This window comes from Taudactylus pleione, unplaced genomic scaffold, assembly GCF_031769625.1.
Source record: "Taudactylus pleione unplaced genomic scaffold, aTauple2 ptg000446l, whole genome shotgun sequence".
NCBI lineage: Eukaryota > Metazoa > Chordata > Amphibia > Anura > Myobatrachidae > Taudactylus > Taudactylus pleione.
Window position 1 is genome coordinate 2,493,900 of NW_028284848.1, and position 25,683 is coordinate 2,519,582.

A 25,683-nucleotide genomic window follows, 5' to 3' on the forward strand; every position below is an offset into this window, starting at 1 on the left:
ACACAAAAAATTGCTTTTGCACAGGTTTAATTGGTTCACTGTATATGCACTAGGAGGCGCTTGTGGTCAGCTATATTGTTATATTGTTTCCTGTACCAAGGTGCCCTAGCCATGGCCACCATTTTTTGTTGACCAAGCAGACACCTTATACTTATCAAGGGAGTGCTACATATACAAGTAGTGTATGTATATATATATATATATTATATATATATATATATATATATATATATATATAATATTTCTATTATATTTCTATTAGATTTACCAATATAAAAAAACAAAAAACACACTTGTGAAAGGTATTTCACCTTAAACAGAGTGGACAAATTTTGGCGCTGTTTTCTTCTATTGATAGAGATATATATATATATATATATATATATATATATCTCTATCACAGGGGCTCTGCACTCACCATAATAACTAACAATAATAACAAACATAATAAACAGGGGGGTTTTGGTTCATGAATTGATCAATGAATTTAAGCTTGCATCCCCCGTCACGGGACCCCACTTTACTGCAAGTCCCTACTCTATTGCTCAGAATTATAACATGGACATAGCCATCACATTAGTGTTAAACTCAGGGTATGCTATCAAGGTTTAAAGCTCACAGCAACTTTGCTTTTAAATGTGAGAGAGTTACCAAGCACACCTGTTGCTAAGCACCTAGGAAAACAGCTGACACAAGTTAGATAACTAGTTAAAAGGGGTGCATGAGAAAATGTGATCTTGCAGTAAAGTGGGGTCCCGTGACGCGGAGGCTGCAAGCTTAAATGCATTGAACAATTCATGAACCAAAACCCCACTGTTTATTATTAGTTATTATGGTGAGTGCAGAGCCCCTGTGATTTCTATTTAAACAATGTGGTCACATACCATGTTGCACCCCAAATCTAGGAATGGTGAGTGCCGTGGATTAGTGCTGTGTGTGTAGGTGTATATATACATATACATACACACACAGCCTTGCAAAAAAGTATTCACCCCCCCCCTCCTGCATTTTTCATGTTTTGTTGCCTCACAACCTGGAATTAAAATGGATTGTGTGAAGGTGTGCATCATTTCATTCAGAGAACATGCCTACATCTGTGAAGTTGTGTTTTTTTTATATAATGTGAATCAAACAACATTTAGGACAACATAACATAAAACTTCAGCGTGCATAACTATTCACCCCCCCCCCCCTAGAGTCAGTACTTTGTCGAGCCACCTTTTGCGGCAATTACAGCTGCAAGTCGCTTTGGATAAGTCTCTATGAGCTTGCCACATCTTGCCCGTCAGATTTTTGCCCATTTCTCAATGCAAAACTGCTCCAGCTCCTTCATGTTGGATGGTTTCCGCTTGTGAACGGCAATCTTCAAGTCTGACCACAGATTCTCAATTGAATTGAGATCTGGGCTTTGACTAGGCCATTCCAAGACATTTAAATGTTTCCCCTTAAACCACTCGAGTGTTGCTTTAGCAGTATGCTTCGGGTCATTGTCCTGCTGGAAGGTGAACCTCCGTCCCAGTCTCAAATCACAGGCAGACAAACAGGTTTTGCTCAAGAATATCCCTGTATTTAGCACCATCCATATTTCCCTCGACTCAAATCAGTTTCCCAGTCCCCAGGGGCAAATGCAGGATTTTTAAGGGAGGGGTTTCCATATTTTAGAGAGATTATTTTATAGAGAGATTATATATATGCGTGTGTGTGTGTGTGTGTGTGAGACACACACACAGTATACATACACACACACAGCATGCATACATGTTCCCTCGTCATTTTTACCAATTAAATATTCACATTAAACAGATAAAAAGGAAAATGGAATAGTTATACAGTTTATTTACAAAGAAAATAAAAACCCCAGAGCTGTTAGTATTTCATGTTACTATATTCCCCCCTCCTCCCCTCCTGGGACTTTCCTGATGCAGATGCACAGCACCCACCCATCAATTGGACCACACTGGCACCAGCAATGTCTGTGTAGATATGCTGTAGCTTTATTGTATATAATCATGGTGGCACCAAACAGCCCCCCCCCCCCCCCCTTTCCCTGGGACTCCTATGTCTCACACACACACACACACAACACACATCACAAACACCCACCCCCCTTCCTTCCTGGGACATCAATGTCACACACATTCATCACACTCACACATTCACATCACACACGTGTGTTTCTGGGTACTCGGACACCCCCCCTGCGTGGTCCCTGCAGCTGAAACACTTCCCCTACAGCATGATGCTGCCACCACGTTTCACTGTGCGGATGGTGTTCTTGGGGTGAAGGAAAGTGTTGGGTTTGTGCCAGACAGAGCGTTTTCCTTGGTGGCCGAAAAGTTACATTTTAGTCTCATCTGACCAGAGCACCTTCCTCCATACATTTGGGGAGTCACCCACATGCCTTTTGGCAAACTCAAATCGTGTCTTCTTATGTCTATCACTAAGTAATGGCTTTTTTCTGGTCACTCTTCCATAAAGCCCAGCTCCTTCAGGGTTGCCTTTGGTCTCTGTGCTGCCTCTCTGATTAATGCCCTCCTTGCCGGTCGGTGAGTTTTGGTGGGCGGCCCTCTCTTGGCAGGTTTGTTGTACTATGTTCTATCCATTTGATGATGGATTTGATGGTGATCCGGGGGATCATCAAAGATTTGGATATTATTTTATAACCCAACACAGAATTTTACTTCTCAACAACTTTGTCCCCGACTTGTTTGGAGAGCTCCTAGGTCTTCATGGTGTGATGCCTCTTGCTTAGTGGTGTTGCAGCCTCTGGGGCTTTTCAGAAAAGGTGTGTTTATACTGACAGATCATGTGACACTTAGATTTAACACAGGTGGACTTCATTTCACTAATTATGTGACTTCTGAAGGTAATTGGTTGCATCAGAACTTTTGAGGGGCATCATAGCGAAGGGGGTGATTACATATGCACATGCCAATTTTCAGATATTTATAACGTTTCTTTTCTATATATATTTTTCTCATTTCACTTCAACAAATTAGACTATTTTGTGCAGATCCATCACATAAAATTCAGATTAAAAAAAAAAAAAAAAAGTAAAAAGCCAAGGGGGTGAATACATTTGCAACGCACTGTATATGGATTTGTTTTGTGTTATCCTTCTGTGCAGTCTAGAAGTACATTCAAGAAGTAGTGGCTGTTTTTACTTTGCTTGCTTTGAATCTTATTTTCAATTGTTTCCAAAGCTGGCCCATAGATTTTCAGACTCCTGCCATATCCCATCCATCAAATACAACCAACATGCTAAATGTATCGGGAAAGGATTGCTACAACCCAGTAAGAGTGACAACAAGACAAAATAAATAATAGCAACACTACTAAATGGTGAACTCTTTAAGTGAACTTACAATAGCAAAACAGAAACTAGCTAAAGTCTCACAAATACAATATTTTATTATATATTCAGTCCTGCATTACATTTGACTAAGGGAACCATTACAAAAATAAATGAATCTTATTTTAGTTAAGTCATTGTTATACTCACTTGTGTTCAGCACAAACACCAACACAGGTCTGACACATCTCACAAGTCTGTCCTTGGAATTTCGGGTCCGTACATTTGCACCTTCCACACTCGCATACTCCTCTTCCATTACATTCCTGCCCATTTGATGCCATACAGGTGCTCTTGTCCAGTGAGCAATCACAAGCACTTCCAGTGAACATGTTGAAACATTCGCATACTCTGCATTTGCAAACACCATTACCTGCAACAAATGGAGCATTTTGTATTAGGATACTGTGAAAAATAAAGCATAAAATGTGAAAGCGAATAAGACAAGTAGAGTGTGCATAGTCACAGAGCTAAATCTTTAACAGACCCAAGCAATAAGTAGCATCTGCTTATGTGGGAGACGCAACAATGAACACAATCAGATAGGTGATCCCAAGGCTGCATCTTTGTCCATCCAGAACGCAGAGTGGGTACACTACCATCACAAACAAAGTTTCAGCTGCCTCCGAGACCTATGTTAACATAGGTTACTCACCATACTTTCACCTTAATGACTGCAAATACATCAGTTAGTAAAAAAAAACCCTGCACATTACAGATGTACAGCAGAAGCTTTAATCACATGTAAAGTGATTGCGAAATGCAAAAAACATGAAGTGACGCAAATAAGGATCAAGTATGCTTACCTCCACAAATCAGCCCATTAGATCGGTCACAATTGAAGTTGTCACAATCACAGTATTTGCCAGAGTAGACTTCTGTGGGATTGTCCCTCTTCTTGCATACGCATTGCCCACAGATACAGTCCCCGTTGTTACTGCAGATCTCAGAACTGTTCTCCTTTCTGCATTGAGCATCCATATCCTCACTGCTAACCTGTTCTGTGCTGCACTCGCAGTGTTTTCCAATACGACCATCATTACATCTGAAAGAGTGTGAAATGGCATAATCACATCAAACTAGAAGCTCTTCTCATAGCAAGATGCATTCAGCAACAAGCAAAAGTGTTTGAATGACTCTTGTTTCAAGATATTTTGGTGCTTGGTAGCACAGAATTTCCACTAGAATAACTTCATAGCTGCTAGATCTAAAAGCATTATATAAAAACTGTATATTGTCAGCTCACAGAAACAAGGCCCTTGTGTGATGTTTGGAGTGCCACGCATTGGCTTGTGTGCGATTTATTATACTGGCTGTAGTGCGCTGCAATTTTTTTGGCACCTGTGCAGCAACATTCAAATTATTTTTGCAAGATGGTTTTGAAATTTATTTTTAAAGTACAAATATGTAAAATAAAGCAACAGCGCACAAAATAACTGTCTGCTCTTTATGTCAAGCATATCGTTGAGCACAAGAAACCTTTCAGTCTAAAAAAAAAAAAATAAATGTCCGTAATATCAACTTAAACCAGATTAGCAAACAAACTGCAGCGGATATTTGATAAGCTTGTAATGACAGTTCCCAGAACCTGTTATTTCCCTTACAATTTTTCTCCCCTCCAGACTTTGAAGTTACAAAACAAAGAAATGAAGGTGGAACAAACACTAAATATGTTCTGTGATCACTCACCTCACTAAGGGAGATGAATATATTTAAACTTATGCCCCTATGTATGCATTAGCAACACACAGGCAGTCCTAGAGAAGACACTTGTCACATATATTCAAATACCTGCAGGCTCCACATTCAAATGTACCATTTCCAAAGTGACAATTCGGGCTATCGGGGGCTCCAGACTGTTGACAGTCACATTCACAAATAAACTTCAGAAGGATCTCTACTTCTTCAGTAAATCCCAATGGCTTGATTTTAATTAAATCAGTTTGGTCTTTTTGGTCCTTTTTGGGGCACTTGTGTGCAGTTACGCTTATTTCAAACTCAACCTTTGAACATAAACACACACATTACTCAGTTAATTAAAGCATTTCCGGTATATAGAGACAGTAACTTGATATTCTTTGGTTGCCTAATGAATAGCATGTACTGTAGGGGTCATAACAAACTTGTACACACCTGGTCTCCCAGAGAAATGTTGGAACATTTCCTTCCATTCTCGCCTGTACCAATAACCCCATTCTTACAGAAGGATTTATAACTGATTGTTACGCCTTCTGGCAACTTGCTGTTTTCCAAAATGAGTTCTGAAGAAAGTGACTAGAGAGATAGGAGGAGCATAAATCTGAGGGAGTCAACTGAGGACATCATTTCACCAAACAAGACAAAGCTTTGTTCACAGTAATTAGAAGACGTTCCGAATCACCAAACAAAATACTGAAGGTGAACTACCGTAAATGAATACTTACATTGTAGGAGTCAATGATCAATTGTATTACGTTGCTGGAGTTTGCAGACAGAGTTCCAACAGCAGATTTGGGTATCAGATTTTTTAATTCCTTTAAAAAATAAAAACAAAACCATCAGTGATGGATCCCCCCTTATTCACAACTGTATTTGCAATATACACAAACTTGCAGCTTTTACAGCTGGCTCTTTTTAGATATGAGAGCGATTCTATTGATTTATAGGGCGCCTGAACTAATAGGTGCTCTACGGAGCAATTCAACTGTTGCTCCATTCAGGCACGCATAGCCGCGGATAGACACATTTCTGCTCATGCGCCCGGCAGCAATTCATAGTGACCACGGCGCTTGGGGGCTGCCCGGCATGTCTGCAAGTGCCAGGCACGCCAACCAAGGGCCGAAAAGGGGACGAGTCAAAGACGTGCCCCCTTTTCAATGGCCATGCCCCCTTTTCATTGGCCACAGATGTGCCCTAGCTCTAGGTCCGGCGAACTGCCTGCCGCCGGACCTAGAGTGAACACTACGAACCCCCACATCTCTAATTTAGACAGGGTTAGCTGCTATACGTGGCTAAACCCAGCTTTTGGGCCGCACAGGCACCTAAACGGAGCAACAATTGAACTGCTCTGTTAGGAGCTTAATGCGTTTGGGCGTCCAAAAACCAATTGAATGGCCCCATGAATACTACAACATGACTAATCATTGGCTGATCAGGAAAGTTTAGAAAGTGGTATGAACCTTGTAAACTGGCTGGAATTCCTCAGTCACAGCAAAGATGGTTTGTATGTTGTTTTCACTAAGCTTCTGTACCAGGTGAGCAATTGATGGATAGTCCTGATAAAAAGGAAACACCACATTAACAATGGTTTGATAGCGCCTGAGTTTCCAATGCGGAGGGAATTTTTGCGAGTCTCCCCGGGTTTTTTTCTAAAGCAGCAGCGTTGGAAACTCGGAAGCTGTTACATTTAGCCCATACTCTGAGATAAAGTGAAATCAAAGTGGCCACGCCTTAGCCAACATTAAGATATAAAAACAATTTGAGGATAAACTGGTACTACACAAGCACCTTAATGGTTAGGAACAAATACAGCTACTACATAGTAGAGAGCCAGGGAAGTTTGGTTCCATATTTCAGGCACCATAAAACACACTTAGATGTGTAGATACAGGTTCCTGACGTTTGTACATAAATATATGAACAGTTCTTCCTATAAAAGAAACTTCTATTGAAGTTCACGTTTTTTTTTGCTTTTAGGCTCTATAAAGTAGTTGGCAAACAAATGAACACAGACTTACATAGTAATGGCTCATTGTGTACATATTATTTTGCATATGACATTTGCCATCATTTGGCAGAACGATTCCTCCTAATTTTCCATCACCAGCAAAATGGAACCCGGCATCAGTTGAAAAGACCAACAAGCGTGTGACATTCCTCCAACCAATCTGTTCCTGAAAATAAAAGGCTGAAGCGTGAAGGAAATACTTTCATGGCAGAATCACGCTACATTCTACAGCTGTGTTTCTAATATATTTACATATTGAAAATAAGTTCTTGCCATGTATGAGAAAACCATGCAATAATCTGATTTAATGATGTGTGTATAACATTCATATAGTATATTGCACTGTTTTTGGCAAGCATTGAATTTGTATTTTCATTTTTTAGACCTCTAAGACATTTTTAAATTATAATCTTTTGGTGTTTCTGTTGTAAGCGTTGGCTAGGTACTATTAGGATCTTCATGGAGAAAGCTGAATTTTTTTTTTTTTTTTAAATATAATCTGTCCCAAGTGTATTTATTGTCAGTACTTACCCCACACACAGCAACTTGCATTATTGCATCAAATCCACCTTCTGGAGAATCAAGATTACCAGAGATATGTTGTTTGCCTACTAGCTGATTGAATCGTTTCCCATCACTTGTAAGATTAAGAACATTCTTATAACTAAATGGACTAGTGCAGTTCTGGTCAGTGGTACAGGGGTTGAGGAGTTTAGCAGGAGTGGTGCTAATGTAAGGCATAACAGTTTTTTCCACAAATGATCCAAAGCCTAAAACAAAAACATAGGACCATAAACAAAATAAGCAAAAAAGATCAGTTTTTTAGCCATTTTTCTATTACCTCTTAATGTTGCTATTTTTCATTTCAAAAAAATATTTCTATTTGGTTTAGTACATTTAAAAAAAAATTATTTAAATATTTAATTGAACAAAATAGTCATGGGGGCGTCTTGCATTTCCTGTGTCCTTAGGACCCCACTGTAAAATTACCTCCCAACACTCCCAGGGGTATATTTACTAAAAGGTCGATTTCAATCAATTTTAAATCGATCAAAATTGACGTTGGGTTTCTGGGTCTTAATCACACATTTAGTTTAAGTATTAGGAAATATGTGATTTAGCTTCAGAAGCACAACATTGATGTTAAATTAATCAAAATCGACCTTTAGTAAACATACACCCCCCCCCCAGTGTCAATAGATCCCCCAACAGCAATAGATACCAAGTGGCATTAAACACCCCCTAGTGGTAATCGAGCCACACTGGCCTAAACGCCCTAACCTGGGTCCATATGTACCCACTGTGACACTACTTTCTCTCCATGAGGGAGGGAGGGGATGGTTGTTTCAATTGTTTTTTGGACGGCGATAATTAATGTGCCCCCAACGGAGCAATTCAATTGTTTTGCCGCCCATTAATCATCATGTCCAAAAGTATCGGGTTTAGCCGTATAAAGGGCTGAAACCAGTTTAAAGTACCGGTTAGGGCGCCTAAACCACAAACTTTTCTCACATTTATGCTCGCCATCTCAGGAGGCTGCAAACAGAAATGCCAGTGACTCCCGCGCCTGAACGAAGCAACAATTAAATTGCACAGTCATGTGGCCATTAGTAGAGGTGCCCAGAAAAAACATTTTAATTCCCCCCCTCCCATGTATCACTATACATATGTAGAATATTCCCCTATGGCAGGCCAATAAACAGTTTGTGGGGCATTACCTCCCCCCTTCAACCCTCACAGTGCTAATAGAAAAAACTCATACCCAGAACTGCGAGACTCCAATGGAACTCTGCTACCCATCATACCGAATAGCAGCCACATTGTAAGGCATTACATTAGTTTTAGGGCCATGGACACCGAACCAATAGCCCTTACATACCAGTGATATTGTGGTGTGTGGCAAGGCTTAAGAGTAAACTAGAAACAAACATGACATGCACACTAGGATAGAGTAGGACTAGCTGCAGACCTAGATTTACAAAAATTATTTGGCTTCTCTTAGCAAAACATCCATATGGCATAAGAAATAAATCAGGCCAAGCTATAATATTGTTAGACTTTAGAAGCGTAATATCGGCTGGCTTATAGACATAGTTTGGTCGGCCTCTCACGTTCCAAGAGGCCTCCGCTATGTACCCAGGGCTGGCTGGACACCCGGTAGCGTTCCGTTTAGCCCAACATTATACCAGCTTGGTTATCAGACATTTTTCCTCAAATGATTGGCAGCACCCATTTTATACACTGCTTCAACAGCAGCCATTCAGCAGATGGGCGATCTCATTATTTTATAAATGACCCCAGGTTCAATTGGACCATTCTTAATCTCAGAAGGGCCTTGCAGTTTGGTCTTCACAGATTCCAAGTTTACAAATTGATGACTTACTAAAAGGCCCATTTGCGGTCGTGCAGGTCATTATCTTCTGTAATGTATATGGAGAAGTTCCTAAACAAACTCCACAGAACATACCTCTCTACACACCGCAGGTTTCTAACTAGTCTCACCCCAAGCATATCTGTTACACTGCCTTTGAGCATGACCCCTGATCAACCAGTTTTGGGTACAAATACGCACTTATTCTGTTGAACACTTAAATTATTTACCTCTAACACTGGAATGGGCAATTTTCAGAATTCTTCCGCAGAGCTTGCGCATAACAAAGGGATGTAAGAGGTTATTATTGGTAGTGAGTGCAGCTGCATGCAAAGCCATTCTACAAACATGGATCCACACTGACCCCTCCTCTATATCCTTTTTCATGGCTAAGCTTTTCTCTCTCTTTAGAATGGAGTTGGTGGTGACTACACTGGATAGGGAGGCGAAAGTTGAACAATTTTTTCAAGGTATGGGAAAACTACATAGCAACATTATCTGTAGCAATTAAATCCCAAATTCATAGTTCTCTTCCACCTACTACATGGTATATGACCCGTATATGCTGGATAATGATCCCCCAATTGATATGCGACTTCTCTTTCTATAAACACAATTATGCTGAAGAGGAGGGTTACTTTGGACCAGGAGGATAAGAGAGGGCGAGCAAATTTATTTTTATATTTTTAAATTTATTAACCCTTGTATTTCTGTTACAAATAAGGATATCAAGTAATTCATACTTGGGGTTTATTTACTAAAGTGAGATTTTTTTTAATAGGTGGAGATGTTGCCCATAGCAACCAATCAGATTCTACTTAACATTTAACTAGCACATTCTAGAAGATAATAGCTAGAATCTAATTGGTTGCTATGGGCAACATCTACACTTCTAAAACCTCACTTTAGTAAATATACCCCTTGGTGTCTTACAATGCCCTTGTTTACAAATATGTACAATGTTACTTCCGTGCGTATCTTCTGTATTTGAAAATCGTAGTGATGCATCATACACGAATGTGCATATATTGTATATTCAATAGCACTTAAAACAACTTCTAGTTCTTTTCGAAGATGAATATGAACTGCTGGACACTTTGCTGATTTGAATGATTAAGCTTTATTGTAACACTCTGTTTTAATAAAAACAAATTTAAAAAATATATTTTTTGGAAGAGTAAATGGATAGCAGCCTTCCCCACCAAAATACTATGTAAATACATACCTATCCGGAAGTCTGAAGTAATCTGTTCCATTTCTCTCATGAGAGCAGTGCCAAGGCTTTTCACATTCTCTAAATCATCTTTCATTGAAAATGACAGGTCCATAAGGTAGTATAGATCAATTGGATAATCTTCAGCTCTCCTGAATGTTAAATTAAATGTCTGAGGCTCTCCTACACAAGAAAAGTAATATCAAGTTATAAAACTGGTATTCTGTGGTAGATGATAGAAGTCCAATGATGTCCAGGAATCTTACAAACACCACATACCTGATCTCAGCTCAAATCTTAATTGCTGAGGACGGATCTGGGTAATGTTTGCCGGATCCATACGTTCTCCTTTGGCCTTATTTGTTATGGGATGGTTTTTAAGCTTTTCCTTGCTACCTCTGGGATTTTGAATATCATACTCTTCGCAACCTTTACTTTTCAGTGCAGCCAGGTCATCGCAACGTGCAGATGTTGGTTCACCTTCTTGCAAGAAGTCCTAAAAAGCAATATTCAGGAACAGGTTTTACCACTCCACTATAAGCTTGTTTAATGACTGAATAGACCCACCTAGCAATAGTCTACTTAGATGCGAGCAGACCTTTCTTATGGACATCAGAGGACCAAAAGGTTACCAGTTTTGTGATAAATCTTATCAACATCGATCCACAGAGGAGCCCTTTTACTTTCCAAGCCAAACTGCTGCTTATGGTCGGAATGATATCGCGGAATTAAGCGGAATTTGTGCAATACTTTTGGTTGAAACAGGGTTAGTTCTAATAGCTGCTCTGTATCCAATACAAATTCTGCATGTAAAATTCTGTATGTGTGTGTGTGTGTGTGTGTGTGTGTGTGGAGACCTGCAATTTGTTGTAGAGATGGCCACAAATTAAAGGTATTCTTCCATAGAAAAATATTCAAGTCCACTGATTTCAAGGGTTCACAGAGCAGCCAACCCTGGTCCTTGAGAGCTACCAACAGTGCATGTTTTTCAGGTCTCTTCACAGAATCACAAGTGTAATAATAAACGCCACCTGTGGATCTTTTCAAATGTGTTAGTGAGTAATGAATACACCCGTGCACCAGCTAGGTGATCTGGAAAACATGAACGGTTAGTAGCTCTCGAGGACTGAGATTGGCTACCCCTGACAGAGCATGGTGTAAGGTTGCTAGGACAAAGTTCAGGTCTTCAGTAGCTATAGAGCCCTTGAAGATATAGAGGTGGAGGAGTGGCAGAATTGCCACATTCTTAAAATACCCTGAAATTCTGCCTGAGCTCTCTAATACCCCATAGTTCCAGTGCCCACATTAGGATGATGGACATATAGTATTCTTCAAAAATATTTTTACTTATTTTGCACTTAGAATGTGTTGTTGCAGTGATGAACATACCAGCGCTTCAGGATTATCTGCGTAAATGTCTCCAAAGCATTCAATTCCTAATAGATTGAATACTTAACTTCCATGTTTTTATTGAACAAAAAATTGGGGCAATTCGATTGTTTATTGCTTCCGCCTGAAGTAGCCGGGGGCTCATCTAATTGTTTTGGACGACCAGCCCTGCACTTTCTTATTGATTTCTGCTTGCACTCTCTTGAGGTGTAAGCAGAAGTTTGTGTAAAGTAGGGCTTTGGGGCTTGTCGCACCTTAAAAAATACTTCATCATGCTGTTATACTGACTTTATTCTAATCTGTGTAATCAGTATACCTCCAAAAGTTGGAGCAGTTTGTTCTGTCCTGTCACACCTAGAACACCATTTCCATAATACATCTACAAGAGCAGTAGTAGAGGATCACAAAGTCCTATTTGTGTCACTTACAGAACATATCTACTTACCACTTTTGTGCACCATCCACAATTTGGTCCAGCCTGTATGCATTCTCCACACGATTTGGCATTTGCTTTTAGACATTCAGTTCCACCTATATAAAAGTGATGCAAGTTAACTCCATCCATAATATAACTGCAGTGTAAACTAGGATTGTGGGTGCATTACAAATCTTTGGTTCACAATGCGTTTTTTATTTATATATACGCAATACAAAGTGATGTAATAAGACAAGTTTGGAATAAGCATTATTTTCTGCTATGTAGTACAGTGTACAAGGTATTGTATACTAAAGAACCTATGATTTTGAACACACCAATGCATTAATTGCCCAACTAGTGTAATTTAATTAAACCTACAGCAATTGGGGAGGCTTGAACTACAAAATAACACTTCATGATTTTATAAGTAATCTGATATGCAGTGGATTAGTGAAAATTTCAGGATTTGTCATATGGACAATTTATATTATTTTCCTTGCATAAAGTTATATCTGTGCCTCACTTATCACTGCTGCTCATGTGTGCTAAAGGATTTAAAGCCCGTAAGTGACAGCACTAACCTGGACAGTGCCACAAAATTGGCAGAAAGCATATGTGGTACATTTAAAAAGGGAACAAAAACCAGAAGTAAATTATGATACAAATGGCCCTATATGCACACAAGTGTTGTGTGTAATTGACTATGCCCCTAAGGGGCCATTCAATTAGCACTGCAGGGATGTAGTTTCCAGGTTAAATGTTCTCAGGTTTAATTGACTGCATTGTGCCTGGCACTAAACCATGTCGCTGTAAACTGCATCCCCCAGATTAAATGTCAGGTGTGAGGCAGATAATGCACACATTAAGCCCACAAATAGCCCCGAGGCACTCTCAGGATAGTGCAAGCAAAACTCCATTAGTCGTGGGCTTACTGAGGGAGTGATTCAATAATTCCAGCCACTCATCCTTGGAGCTACACCCCCCCACTGCTAATCGAATTGCCCCCTAATAGCACTGCACAACAATGAAAATATTTCCGATGTGAAAATAGTTACTTCTAATTGATTTCAGCATGCAAAGAATGAATATGACATTTAAAACTCTGTTAGCTCTGAGTTCCGAGCTATAGCCCATTTATGACGGATGTAGGGGTATTCCTAGTGAATTGGGCAGAATGGAGAGAATCTTACCAGCAGAGAGGGCGGGGCCTAATAACCCAATTAAATTAATCAGTTATTTGTCCCCTCCCCTATTCAAATATATGCGATTCACAGGATTACACACACAAAATAACTGTGGTGCACTGAGTGACAAGCATAGTGAGCGATTCCACCAAGACATTTCAGCAATGGAACAAAGATATCAGGGTAGGTGAATCACTACTGTTGGACAGTGACAAGAGATGCCCTAGAAGATGAGTACAAGCAACAAGCAAAGAGAAAGCACCCCCATGAATAGGCCACTATATTAGATAGTACTTTCGTATGCTGTAGGGTTGTTTTGTATGCTGTATGTTTGTTTCGTTTTGTGTTCTTATTTGTGATAGAAAATAAATAACAGTTGTTTTAATTCAATCAAGAAAATATCAATTATTTGAAAATAGCTTTTCACTATGACAATATTACTAATGTACATACAGTATAGTGCAAGTAGTGTAGCTCAAAAAATAGAGCTAGTAAAAATATTATGAAATCATTTTATTTTTCTTGACCTCAAATTAGTAATGTATGACTAGTTTTAGAAAGAAAACAAATTAAAAGTATTAATTTGTTGTACAGTGTAGTTAATAAAAGATTGACCGTGGTAGCAACGGAATTGGGATTTGAACTGCCGGCCATGCCATAAATCATACCAACAGCGGAAATCCGGCAGGGGTGAAGATCCCGAACGCAAAAAGGCAAGTATTAACTAACCCTATTCTACCTCGTAACCCTCACTTAGGGGTGCCTAACCCTAACTCCCCCCCCAGTGCCTAACCTAGCGTCACCCTGCCCTCACAGCCTGCGGGTGCCGTTTTCACCCGCGGGTCGCAGTGTCCCGCGGGTGGAGAATTGTGCGGTGACCCGGTCACCGCCGGAGAATAGACGCCGGTCGCATGCGCCCGGGATCTATTCTCACTGTCTGCAGCGCTTGGGGGCTGCCCGGCGTATCCGTAAGTGCCGGGCACGCCCCCAAGTATAACGAAAAGGGGACGAGTCTTATAGACGCGCCCCCTTTTCGGGCACGCGCACAAAGTTGCCCTCTCTAGCGCTGGCGCCCTGCCTGCCGCCGGAGCTAGAGTGAACACTACTAACCCTAACCCCCCTTCCCCGCAGCCTAACCCAAAGTCTCCCAGGGGGGAGGGAGCCTAACCTAAAGTCCCCCCCCTCAACATAAACTATCCAAAGTAGAACAGAAGAAAACAAGACTTACCTTGCTGAGCACTGCTGTATAGAAGTGGACAAATACACAGTCCCGCAATGAAGATTAAATAATAAGCCATCTGTAAAGGAACAAAACATTCAGATGAGTGATCATAAGTTACACATCGCATATAGGGGGCGATTCAATTCTTACGTGGAAATCTATCTCCCGGGGTAAGTGCCCGGGAGCTATTCATTTTCTTCCTGCAACTGCCACTTTACCACGCGATAATGTCTGGGGTTAACCACGTTAAGCTGCATTTCCCAGGCTAAGTGCCGGGCACGATGCAGCCGTCAGGTCACAACGAGTACCGAAGCCCTACTTAACGCAGATTTCTGATCATAGCTCAGGAGGGTGCAGGCAGAAATCCACGGCAAGTGCAGCTTCGGAGCTAGTCGCAGGCTGCAAATGAATAGCTTCCGGGCACTTAGGCTGAGTACACACTAGAAGTCCCGCCAATGTGACGTCCAATGGTACAACTGCATGATATATATGCGGCGGTCGGTACACACTGCACGGTCTAGTGAACGAAGGCCCGATAGATCGTTCACCTGCATCATGCACCTTCCTGGCATCAGCAGCTGGTTTGCCCCGTCAGACACGCATGCACGACCACAGAACGAGCCTGATGACAGCATGCGGTACCGCACATAGTGCATACACACTAGACGATATGTCGGTCCAATCCGGCATATCATCCGAGAAATTGTCTAGTGTGTACCCAGCATTAGTCCGGGAGCTAAATTCTCATGAAAGAATTGAATCGCATTTCAATACTTCAGCAATTTGCACATTACTAGATTGCTCTCCACTGAGTAGATTTACTAAGACAAGGTTTGTCAAAGCCGCCAATCATCGGCGGCTTTGACTTATAGTTTTAGAACGGTAACCTGAAACAATGCTGATTCGTGTCGTTTTAAAACTATCGGCCAAAGCCACCGATGAACAGTGTTTTTTTTACATCTCTCAACGGGGTAGATGTACTAAGCCTTGTAGAGCGATAAATGGAGCGATGCTGAATAACACCGAGAGGGCGCTCCTGGAGCTATTCAATTCACTGAGATGTTTGGTCCGAGAAATCTGACAAAAGCATCGGCCGCGCGTCTGTTTTCCTGCTAAGCACAGCGCTAACAGCCGCACGACTGACACTTAAGTTGCGAGAGCCGGCATTCTTCAACTAAACACCCATGCTATGTTGCGAGAACCGCCATTTTCAAACTTCGCTGGCAACTGTCGGACCAAACACCGCGGTGAATTGAATAGCTCCGGGATCTCCCTCCTGAACTGAATCGAGCCCAATGATATCTTCTAGCACCCTCCTGAGGGTGCGAGGAGAAGAAGTAGTCAGACTAAAAAAGTTTCAGCCGCAAGGCTGTTTTCCGGCTAGCATGGCGCTAACAGCCTCACGACCGGCACTTAGTCAGAAAATGACGGTTCTTGCGACTAAACACCCTGCTTTAGTCATGAGAACGGTATTCTCCAACTTAAGTGATTATAGTTGGACTAGAATTGAATAGCTCTGGGACCAACATCCCGACGCTATTAACATCCTGGTCAATTGATTCGTCCCCAAAGAGGAAGTACCAACCAATCAGCTCCTGTCATGTTTCAAACACAGCCTGTAAGGTGACAGCTAGGAGCCGATTGGTTGGTACTTTATCTCTGTCCACTCTCTCTCTCTCTCTAAGGCTTAGTAGTTCTCCTTGTAAATGAGTAAAGTGACTACAAAGACCTAATAAAATACCATACAGCCTATCAGCTGTGCAATGCAATGTCCAGCTCTGTATGACAGCAGTGCTGATTAAAACAATGTAATGGTACCTAAACACACACACATATATATATAAGGAGCAAAGAGAATGGGCGGCACTGCAGGGCTTTTACCATAAGCAAAGTTTTAATGCCAACATTTCAGGGTTTCACGCCCCTTTATCAAGGTTACATAGTAAAGGGGCGTGAAGCTCTGAAACGTTGGCATTAAAACTTTGCTTATGGTAAAAGCCCTGCAGTGCCGCCCATTCTCTTTGCTCCTTATCGTTTTACTTTGAGAAGGGTACGCAGGCCATCATACACCACGGGATACGGGAGTGTCGATTCTCTCTCTCTCATATATATATATATATATATATATATATATATATATATATATATATATATATATATATATATATATATATATATATATATGATTTTACCAATATTGTTCACAGGTATATTTTTCATTCTGAGCCATTAATGCAACAGATAAATTGGATCAAGCCTACGGAAAAAAAATGCATTACTTTTCTCTCACGTCCCTTCTACAAGTCTCACGTGTGACAGCTTCCAGATTTTAAGTCATTTTGCACTACCATAGTAAGACTATTCTAAAGGAGACAAATGTTAGTGTTTTACAGTACTCAGCTTGTGTTCATTACAATTAAGACAACCCTTGATTAACAGGTATCCATTTTTGGTAATCCAAAAAGCAGCTATGAAGCAGACTCATGACAATCATAAATACACTGACAGTTCACTGCTCACCCAGTGAGTAACACTGCCTAGAACACTAGCATTCTTAAGCAAATTCATCTTTCAAGAGTGGAAGCCTATGCGCAGATTCCTGACCTGCAATGTTCCCATATATGGCCTGACCATTACCTCTACATAAAAACACTCCTCTGGGCTGGCTTCATAGTCATTAGCTTACAGTGACACTGTGCTGGAAACTTATCCTATTCACACTAGCTCTTATGAAGGGCAAAACGTGTGCAGCATGCAGGTTATTGGTCCATAAACAAATATACTGTTTGCTTTGTTATTAAAAATTTGGACGACATTTACACATTATAAGACATGTATAAAAAACACTTCATTCCTGGGCTACTGATATTTTACTCTGGAAATAATATAGCGCTCCTCATTTCTAAAGCCAACATTACTTCCAGGTACATTCCCTGCACAAATATTAAAGTATTAATGTGTGTGGGAGGTAATATAAACTGCAATGGGGCAGAGAATGATATGAATGAATGAATGAATGAATAAAAACCCATCTGTAAAGCACTGCGTAATACGTCAGCTCTATATAAAATGCTGTTAATAATCTATTAACAGCGTTCTTAATCTAAGTATTTGAACAAACATGCCATTGCTTGTTAAAGACAAAAGAAAAACATAATATAAAGTAGTCCCTGTACACCGAATTTTTTTACACTTGCACAAACTCAAAAGAAATGTGTTTGATACATTTTCTAGCATTTCAGGGATCATATGGACTGGTTTTCTGATACTTTTAAACACATCAAATGGAATACATAGCATCCATACATACACCAATGGTAACATCAGAAATAATGCTTTCTAGTGTTTTGGCTATTTACACTAGCGTTCAAAAGTTTGAGGTCACTTAGAAATGTCCTTATTATTTAAAGAAAAGCACTGTTTTTTTTTCAATAAAGATAACATCAGAAATACACTCCATACATTGTTAGTGTGGTAAATGACTATAGTAGCTGCAAACGTCTGGTTTTTAAAGGAATATCTACATAGGTGTATAGAGGCCCATTTCCAGCAGCCATCACGCCAGTGTTCTAATGGTATATTGTGTTTGCTAAGCGCGTTAGAAAACGAATATTAGAAAACCCTTGTGCAATTATGTTAGCACAGCTGAAAATGGGTTTGCTCGATAGAGAAGCTATAAAACTGGCCTTCCCTTGAGCTAGTTGAGTATCTGGAGCATCACATTTGTGGGTTCAATTATACTCTCCAAATGGCCAGAAAAAGAGAACTTTCATGTGAAACTCGACAGTCTATTCTTGTTCTTAGAAATGAAGGCTATTCCATGCTAGAAGTTGCCAAGAAACTGAACATTTCCTACAAACGGTGTGTGTACTACTCCCTTCAGAGAACAGCACAAACAGGCTCTAACCAGAGTAGAAGGAGAAGTGGGAGGCCCCAGTGCACAACTGTACAAGAAGACAAGTACATTAGAGTCTCTAGTTTGAGAAATAGATGCCTCACAAGTCCTCAACTGGCAGCTTCATTAAACGGTACCCACAAAACGCTGGTGTCAACATCTACAGTGAATAGGCGACTCCGGGATGCTGGCATTCTAGGCAGAGTGGCAAAGAAAAAGCCAATATAAATACTGGCCAATAAAAGGAAAAGATTAATATGGGCAAAAGAACACACACATTGGACAGAGGAAGATTGGAAAAAAGTGTTATGGACAGATGAATCGAAGCTTGAGGTGTTTGGATCACACAGAAGAACATTTGTGAGACGCAGAACAAGTGAAAAGATGCTGGAACAGTGCCTGATGCCATCTGTCAAGCATGGTGGAGACAATGTGATGGTCTGGGGCTGCTTTGGTGCTGGTAAAGTGGGAGATTTGTACAAGGTAAAAGGGATTTTGAATTAGGAAGGCTATCACTCCATTTTGCAATGCCGTGCCATACCCTGTGGACAGCGCTTGATTGGAGCCAATTTCCTCCTCCAACAGGACAAAGACCCAAAGCACACCTCCAAATTATGTAAGAACTATTTAGGGAAGAAGCAGGCAGCTGACATTCTGTCTGAGCGGCCAGCGCAGTCACCAGATCTCAACCCCATTAAGCTGTTGTGGGAGCAGCTTGACCGTATGGTACGCAAGAAGTGACCATCAAGCCAATCTAACCTGTGGGAGGTGCTTCAGGAAGTGTGGCATGAAATTTCTTCAGATTACCTCAACAAATTACAGCTAGAATGCCAAAGGTCTGCAATGCTGTAATTGCTGCAAAAGGAGCATTCTTTGATGAAAGCAAAGTTTAAAGGACAAAATTATTATTTAAAATAAAAAGCATTATTTCTAACCTTGCTAATGCCTTGACTATATGTTCTACTCATTTTGTAACTCATTTGATAAATAAAAGTCAGTTTCATGTAAAACACAAAATTGTCTAGATGACCCCAAACTTTTGAATGGTAGTGTACATGCATCAAAAAAACACCACCACACAGCTAGCGTCTTGTAACAGAGTCCAGCAGAAGGAGGGGCATCAGCTGTCTGTTAAGAGCAGGGAGAGAAGACTTATGTGGTTACAGAGCAGCAGTGTAATGTCAGGGCCTCTGCAAAGTATTTTACCTTCGCGGTTCACATTGGAGTGCTCTTTTACACCTACCCACCTTTATGATTAAGCTGTTACCAAAGCTTGCAGCCAGTTACTATGCAGGACTGAAAAAAGCCCTACAAGACAGACTTTCAGTTAAGAACAATTATTCTAAAGATTATCTAGAAGAGCTTAAAATAAGTCTTAAAATGATTTCCTTCCTGTGTTTCCATCACAGCTAGATGGACGTAGTTACTGTAACACTAATCCACACTGAAAGAGTCAGTAAATGTGTTAAAGCCTCTATACATCAGCAATAAATTGGGGTGTTCTGCGTTTTGCAGATGATTATTAAAATCTGCAATCTATGGTGTAACATAGGGACCATGAAATGATATTTCCCTACGCATAACATGTCAGTTGCGATTCTGAATGAAACATTGTATCTGCAAAATACACAAGTCAAATGTTGAAATCAAAGGGCAGGGTCACTACTCTGCCAGCACATCTTTCCAGTCCTATGACCAGTTTGTGTCGGGACAAGAAGTTTACCTACACAGCATGACCCCCGAAGGAGAGATCTGTGTTTCAGACAGGGTTGTAAGAAAAAAAATTAGTTAAAAAAACAAAACAAAAAACAAACAACGATTTGATTTAAATAGGATTTTTTATAATTTTAGATGTTTACACCTTGTTTTAGTAATACGTTAATTTTTGAAGTGAGAACAGTAACAAAATGAACACAGTCATAGAATAAATACACATTTAACAGTTGTTAACATGTACATATCTTTGTCCACGTCCTCACATTTGTCCTCAACAGAAGAGGCTCTGTAGCATGCAACAGCTTAGCTGCTTTTTTATTTCACAATATGTTGCGTGCTTTGGACTGTACAAAACCGTACGTTGAAAAAATCCTTTCAATTCCTGCACTTGATGAAACTGCGGTAAACATCTGCTTCAGAAGATTTATTACAGAAGTGTCCAACTGAAGTTGAGCTGCGTAGGACATCCACCAGGCTAAAGGAGATACTTGACGTAAAGTGTCCACTTCAAACATGTATGGTGCAAATGATTTAATGGATGCACAAAAGTTGATTATGACGACCGGCATAATTTGCCGATTATTGGCGTGAGCAAACTCTATAGCGATCTCAGTTTCAGCAGGACTAAGCTTTTTTCCCCAGTACCTAGGATCAAGTAGCTTAGCCAGCAAGTGGGCATCTGTGAGTGCAATTTTAGCTCTTGCCTTTGCCATCTTTACTACATTGCTGTGGTGTCCAATCTCTTCAAGATCATCTAACAGCTTCTTCCACACTTGTACGACATCACTGATTGTGCAGTTGCGTCTTTGTGCACGATCCAGGGCTACAGCTACAGGTTTTAGTCAAGCCAAATAATCTTCAGCACTGCGCTTAATACCAAAGTTATTAACATTGTTAATGTCTTGTGGGATATCATCTTTGTTTTCATCACATACTCTTAACAAGAATGAAGTCCTTTCTGAAAAACTGGCCCAAACAGTCTGCCATAGTATTCCAGCTTACGTCACTTGGTAGTATAAGCCTTTTCCTACTTGCTTCTTTGTATTTTGCTGCTGAAAATGGACATTTCTGAAAATAATAGGACTTCCCCCACCTACACGTCTATCTCTTTCTAAGCAAAAGTTGTAGTTTCACGTTTTGATTTAAATCATGATTTAATTATTTTATTTAAATCATGCAACCCTCGTTTCAGATCTCTTAATCTCTCCTCTTCCAGAGCACAAATAACTGTGTAGCCCTCACAGCACGAGGTCAAGTGTAGAGGATCCTTTCTTCCCAATGCTGGGTACACACTGGCCGATATATTGGCCTTTCAATTGAACAGCCGATATACCGTGTGTGCATCGGCAAGTGAATGACGTCGATCACAGACATATTGTGTCGACTGTGCAGCACAGTCGATGCCCAATATATCTGCAGATATATTGATGCATCAGCCGACCGCCCGTACACTTGTTGCAGAGGCCGCAGATGACAGACAGCTCAACTGGGCGGGCACATGTAAATGCCCGTCCAATTGTGACGTCAGTCATGACACAACGGGCTGACGATTGGCAAGTGTGTATGCACTTACCAATCATCAGAAAAGACGGCGGATCAGCTGGATGGCCGATCCGTCATCCTAGTGTGTACCCAACTTTACAGACCGAGGGGTCCCCTATTAATCTTAGGCCCTGCTAGTTTGACAAGTAGAACCTGTTTGAGGGGGAATAAAAGTTTGGTATCTATAAAAAGAAATGCCGCCCATCAATGTTAATTCCTTGGGGAGCAGCTACGCGCTGGGGACACACTACACCTCTTAAGGTGCCCACACACATAGCGATCTGCACATGATCCCACGATGTGTGCGATTTCCCCTGAACTCTCCCCCGGCAGCTCTACACACGATTTGGAGTAAAAAGCATCCAATCTGATTTAAGATCTATCTTGCATCTTAATTTTTTTTTTTTTTCAGTGCATTGTGTCCCAGATCGTCAGATCTACCCTACTGCACGGCAGATCTGACGATGCGATGTGCGACCAGCGGGGACGCGCATTGCATCGTGATCGGGGACTCACAATTTACTCTCAATTTGGCCATATTTTACAAGATCTGTCATTCCAATGTGTCGGAATCGGCCAGATCGGGTAAAATATCGCTGTGTGCGGCCAGCTTTATTCTTGTGAAAATCACTCACAGCAGAAGCTCCTAAACTGTTGTAAATGGATTAAACACATTTAATCTGGAATATTCTCATTAAATCCTAATGAACATGCAAACACGTGAGGACCATGCTACATACCTATGTGTAATTGATTGGGAAATATTAATATTTGTGTGGAGAATGGAAGGACTCCATAGTACTCCTTTGTGGTGGCAAGAACATTGTGTGGGAAATATTAATATTTGTGTGGAGAATGGAAGGACTCCATAGTACTCCTTTGTGGTGGCAATAACATTGTGTGATTAACCATGAGTGCCAAAGTAACCAGTAAGAAAGACATTGACAGCTGTTTCAGATCGATGTATCTGGGAACAGGCTGATTTATGACATATGGGGTTTACAGATCAGAGATTCCGACAAAAAAGGGATTGGTCTGTGAATTCCAACATGTTGGACAACCTGATTCACCAATTCTAATCTTACCTGTAGATTGCTAGTGTATAGTAAAATGATGAAACTTTCAAGATTGGCAGATGTGTCTTTCCTGAAATAATCTGCAAATTACTGAAAAATATTTGTAATGTATAGGCGCAGAATGGTGAATATTTAATTGGGGGGGGGAGCACACACAGAGGGGGCGATTCAATTGTTTTATTGCGCTGTATAGATCGAGGTGTGGTGTTCAATTGTTTTTGGGTGCCCATGTTTTTATCGTGCATGTCAACTGCTAAGCCCATCTGAAGTCCGGCTTTGGGCAGACAAACGCTCAAAGTGCTGACTTATCACACATTTCTGCTTGCCTGCCCAGGGGGCTGCGAGCAGAAATGCGTGCTGCCGCGGTTGTATGCGCCCGAACAGAGAAACAAGAGGAGATAATGGAACTCCATCTGATTGCTCGAGTAAACGCTTGGATCTATGTGGAGAGTCCAATAACAATTGGCAGATGGAATGTGTAGCGGGACTGGGTCGATATCAGCGGAGGTCCACTGGTGCCGATATAAATTCCAAACAGAGGAGCTGGTGTCTCTCCTACCCATGTTCCTATCCTGGCATGGGACATATGTGGAAGGTGCATCTGGAAGTAATATCACCGCATGGGTTTCTCGCCTAGGCCTGTCCATGGTGCCCACAAGCAAGACAATTAGGCACAGACTAATTGTATGGACAATTACCAATAGGGATTGGCAAAATCCCCACCAAAAAAATAAAGAATTAAAAAAAAAAATAAAAAGAAGTGACCTACAGTAGTGCAAATGACATGTGGTTTTACTTCGATAATTTAAGTAATAGCACTACTATTACTACAGACTGCCTGGTCATGTATTCACATACAGTAACAGTCATAAAAACAACGTCCGATTGACACATTCATCAATGTCTTACAGTATAGCATTGTGATTGAGCAGTAGGATTACGTCTATTGTTCATTGGGGCGATCCATTTCAGGGCGATGTTGAACATCGCCTGGAATGAGCTCCTGGAGTTATTCAATTTACCACACTTTTAACCCCAACTAGAGGATTGTACCCTATTGAGATGTGAGAAGCAGAAATCTGACTAATCTAGTGGCACAACATTGTTTTCGGGCTTATAGTGTGCGCTAACAGCACAGCTTTCCTGCTAAAACATGCCTGGTGCCATCCCAACCCTCGGGCCGCAGTGTCCAACAGGTGGGAAAATAAAGGTGCTTTTGAAGCTTGTAAAGTGACTTTAGTCCTGCTGGAGAAAAGCACTATATAAAATTAGATTATTTTTATTTTTGGTCAGCCACCACTGGATGCTTTTGGATATAATTTAAAAATACAGCGGGGGCGATTCAATTCAGCATGATTTGAATAGTGCCAGAGCTGTTCAATGGTCCTTATTGCGCCCTGCACTTAAGCCTGGAGATGCAGGTTACCGCGCTTTAAGCATAACCTGCATTCTCTGACTTAAGTGTTGTCTGAGATGCTGTAGTGTTCATTCTAGGTCCGGGGTAGGGCGCCGAACCTAGAAAGGGCACCCGAAAAAAGGCCGTGCCCGGCACTTTCGGACTTGCCGGGTTGCCCCCAAGCTCTCCCCTCTCTGAATAGATGCCGTGCACAGGGCCGATCAAAAGATGCAATTAACGACCAGCAGGAGCGCGCAATAATCCGTACACACTAGACAATGTGCCCGAAATGTCGGGCCGATCTGCCATGTCGGGCGACATACAGCCTAGTGCAGACGTGTCAAACTCGCAGCCCCAAACGAATATTTTTGCAGCCCAGCATACTGGAATCGAATGCTGCCCACCGGTGAAGCGGGGTGAGTTCCAGCTAAGCCGGCTCACTCACAGTGCTGCGGGGCCAGAAGCCGCAAACAGAGCTCATCACCTGCTCGCTTTTAACTTATCCCTCTACCTCCTAATGCCACCGTCACTAAGCATAACATTGAGGCTATCGACAGTTTATTTTTCCTCCCTGCTTGACTCACTTCTCTCTCCTGCCTTGAACAAGCCACTACCCTACAGTGATCGTGGTGAGCCAAAACAATTGTGGGTCCCTGGGACCCCTCACTTTACTAAACTGGGGTCCTACCTGACCTTTTCTGAGTCCCATTTGGAATGAAAGTCTTATGAAAATCTAACAACTTAAACAGAAAAAAATAGTGAATGCTAAACAGTTTTGTAGAGCATTAGTTAGCTTTATTATAGTATAGTAAAACATTTTGTTAATCTTTATTGCACAATGAGACATTTTTCCATAATAGTGCTGGTAATCAACATTAGAGCTGCCAGTGTTAGCCAACTAAAATTATAGGGGCCCGATACACACTGCGATCCCTCCATTCCCACTGGCAGCCGCCTCCCCCATGGGTTTCTATGGGGGATGCGATGCTGCCAGATTTACCAATATCCAGTGTGCTATGCATTCCCGACACTGGCTCCCTCAGCAATCGCCATTAATAATATTATTTCATCTTTAGCAGACTTATCATGCAGGCCCATGATATACAAAGAGCCCATCTATAGGAAGCAGGGGCTGCACATCAATGGGGACAACTCCTGGTATTTCCCCCACTACAGCCAGCACCACTAACAACCCCCCCTTCT

The 25,683-nt window shown here is 41.2% G+C and overlaps 1 protein-coding gene across 3 annotated transcripts in view; it reads right to left on the bottom strand.

The window, feature by feature from the left end:
* Positions 1–25,683, bottom strand: part of ITGB1 (integrin subunit beta 1) — a 40,874-nt gene that overhangs the window by 9,393 nt on the left and 5,798 nt on the right. For all 3 annotated transcript variants that reach the window (XM_088447966.1, XM_088447965.1, XM_088447967.1), the window contains exons 2-13: positions 14,862–14,931; positions 12,477–12,562; positions 10,922–11,138; positions 10,655–10,825; positions 7,590–7,828; positions 7,069–7,224; positions 6,511–6,606; positions 5,776–5,865; positions 5,486–5,626; positions 5,144–5,355; positions 4,159–4,397; positions 3,503–3,725 (exon numbers count right to left, since the gene is read on the bottom strand). In XM_088447966.1, the coding sequence (XP_088304092.1) occupies positions 3,503–3,725; positions 4,159–4,397; positions 5,144–5,355; positions 5,486–5,626; positions 5,776–5,865; positions 6,511–6,606; positions 7,069–7,224; positions 7,590–7,828; positions 10,655–10,825; positions 10,922–11,138; positions 12,477–12,562; positions 14,862–14,931 (1,940 nt within the window). The remainder of the gene's footprint in view (positions 1–3,502; positions 3,726–4,158; positions 4,398–5,143; positions 5,356–5,485; positions 5,627–5,775; positions 5,866–6,510; positions 6,607–7,068; positions 7,225–7,589; positions 7,829–10,654; positions 10,826–10,921; positions 11,139–12,476; positions 12,563–14,861; positions 14,932–25,683) is intronic.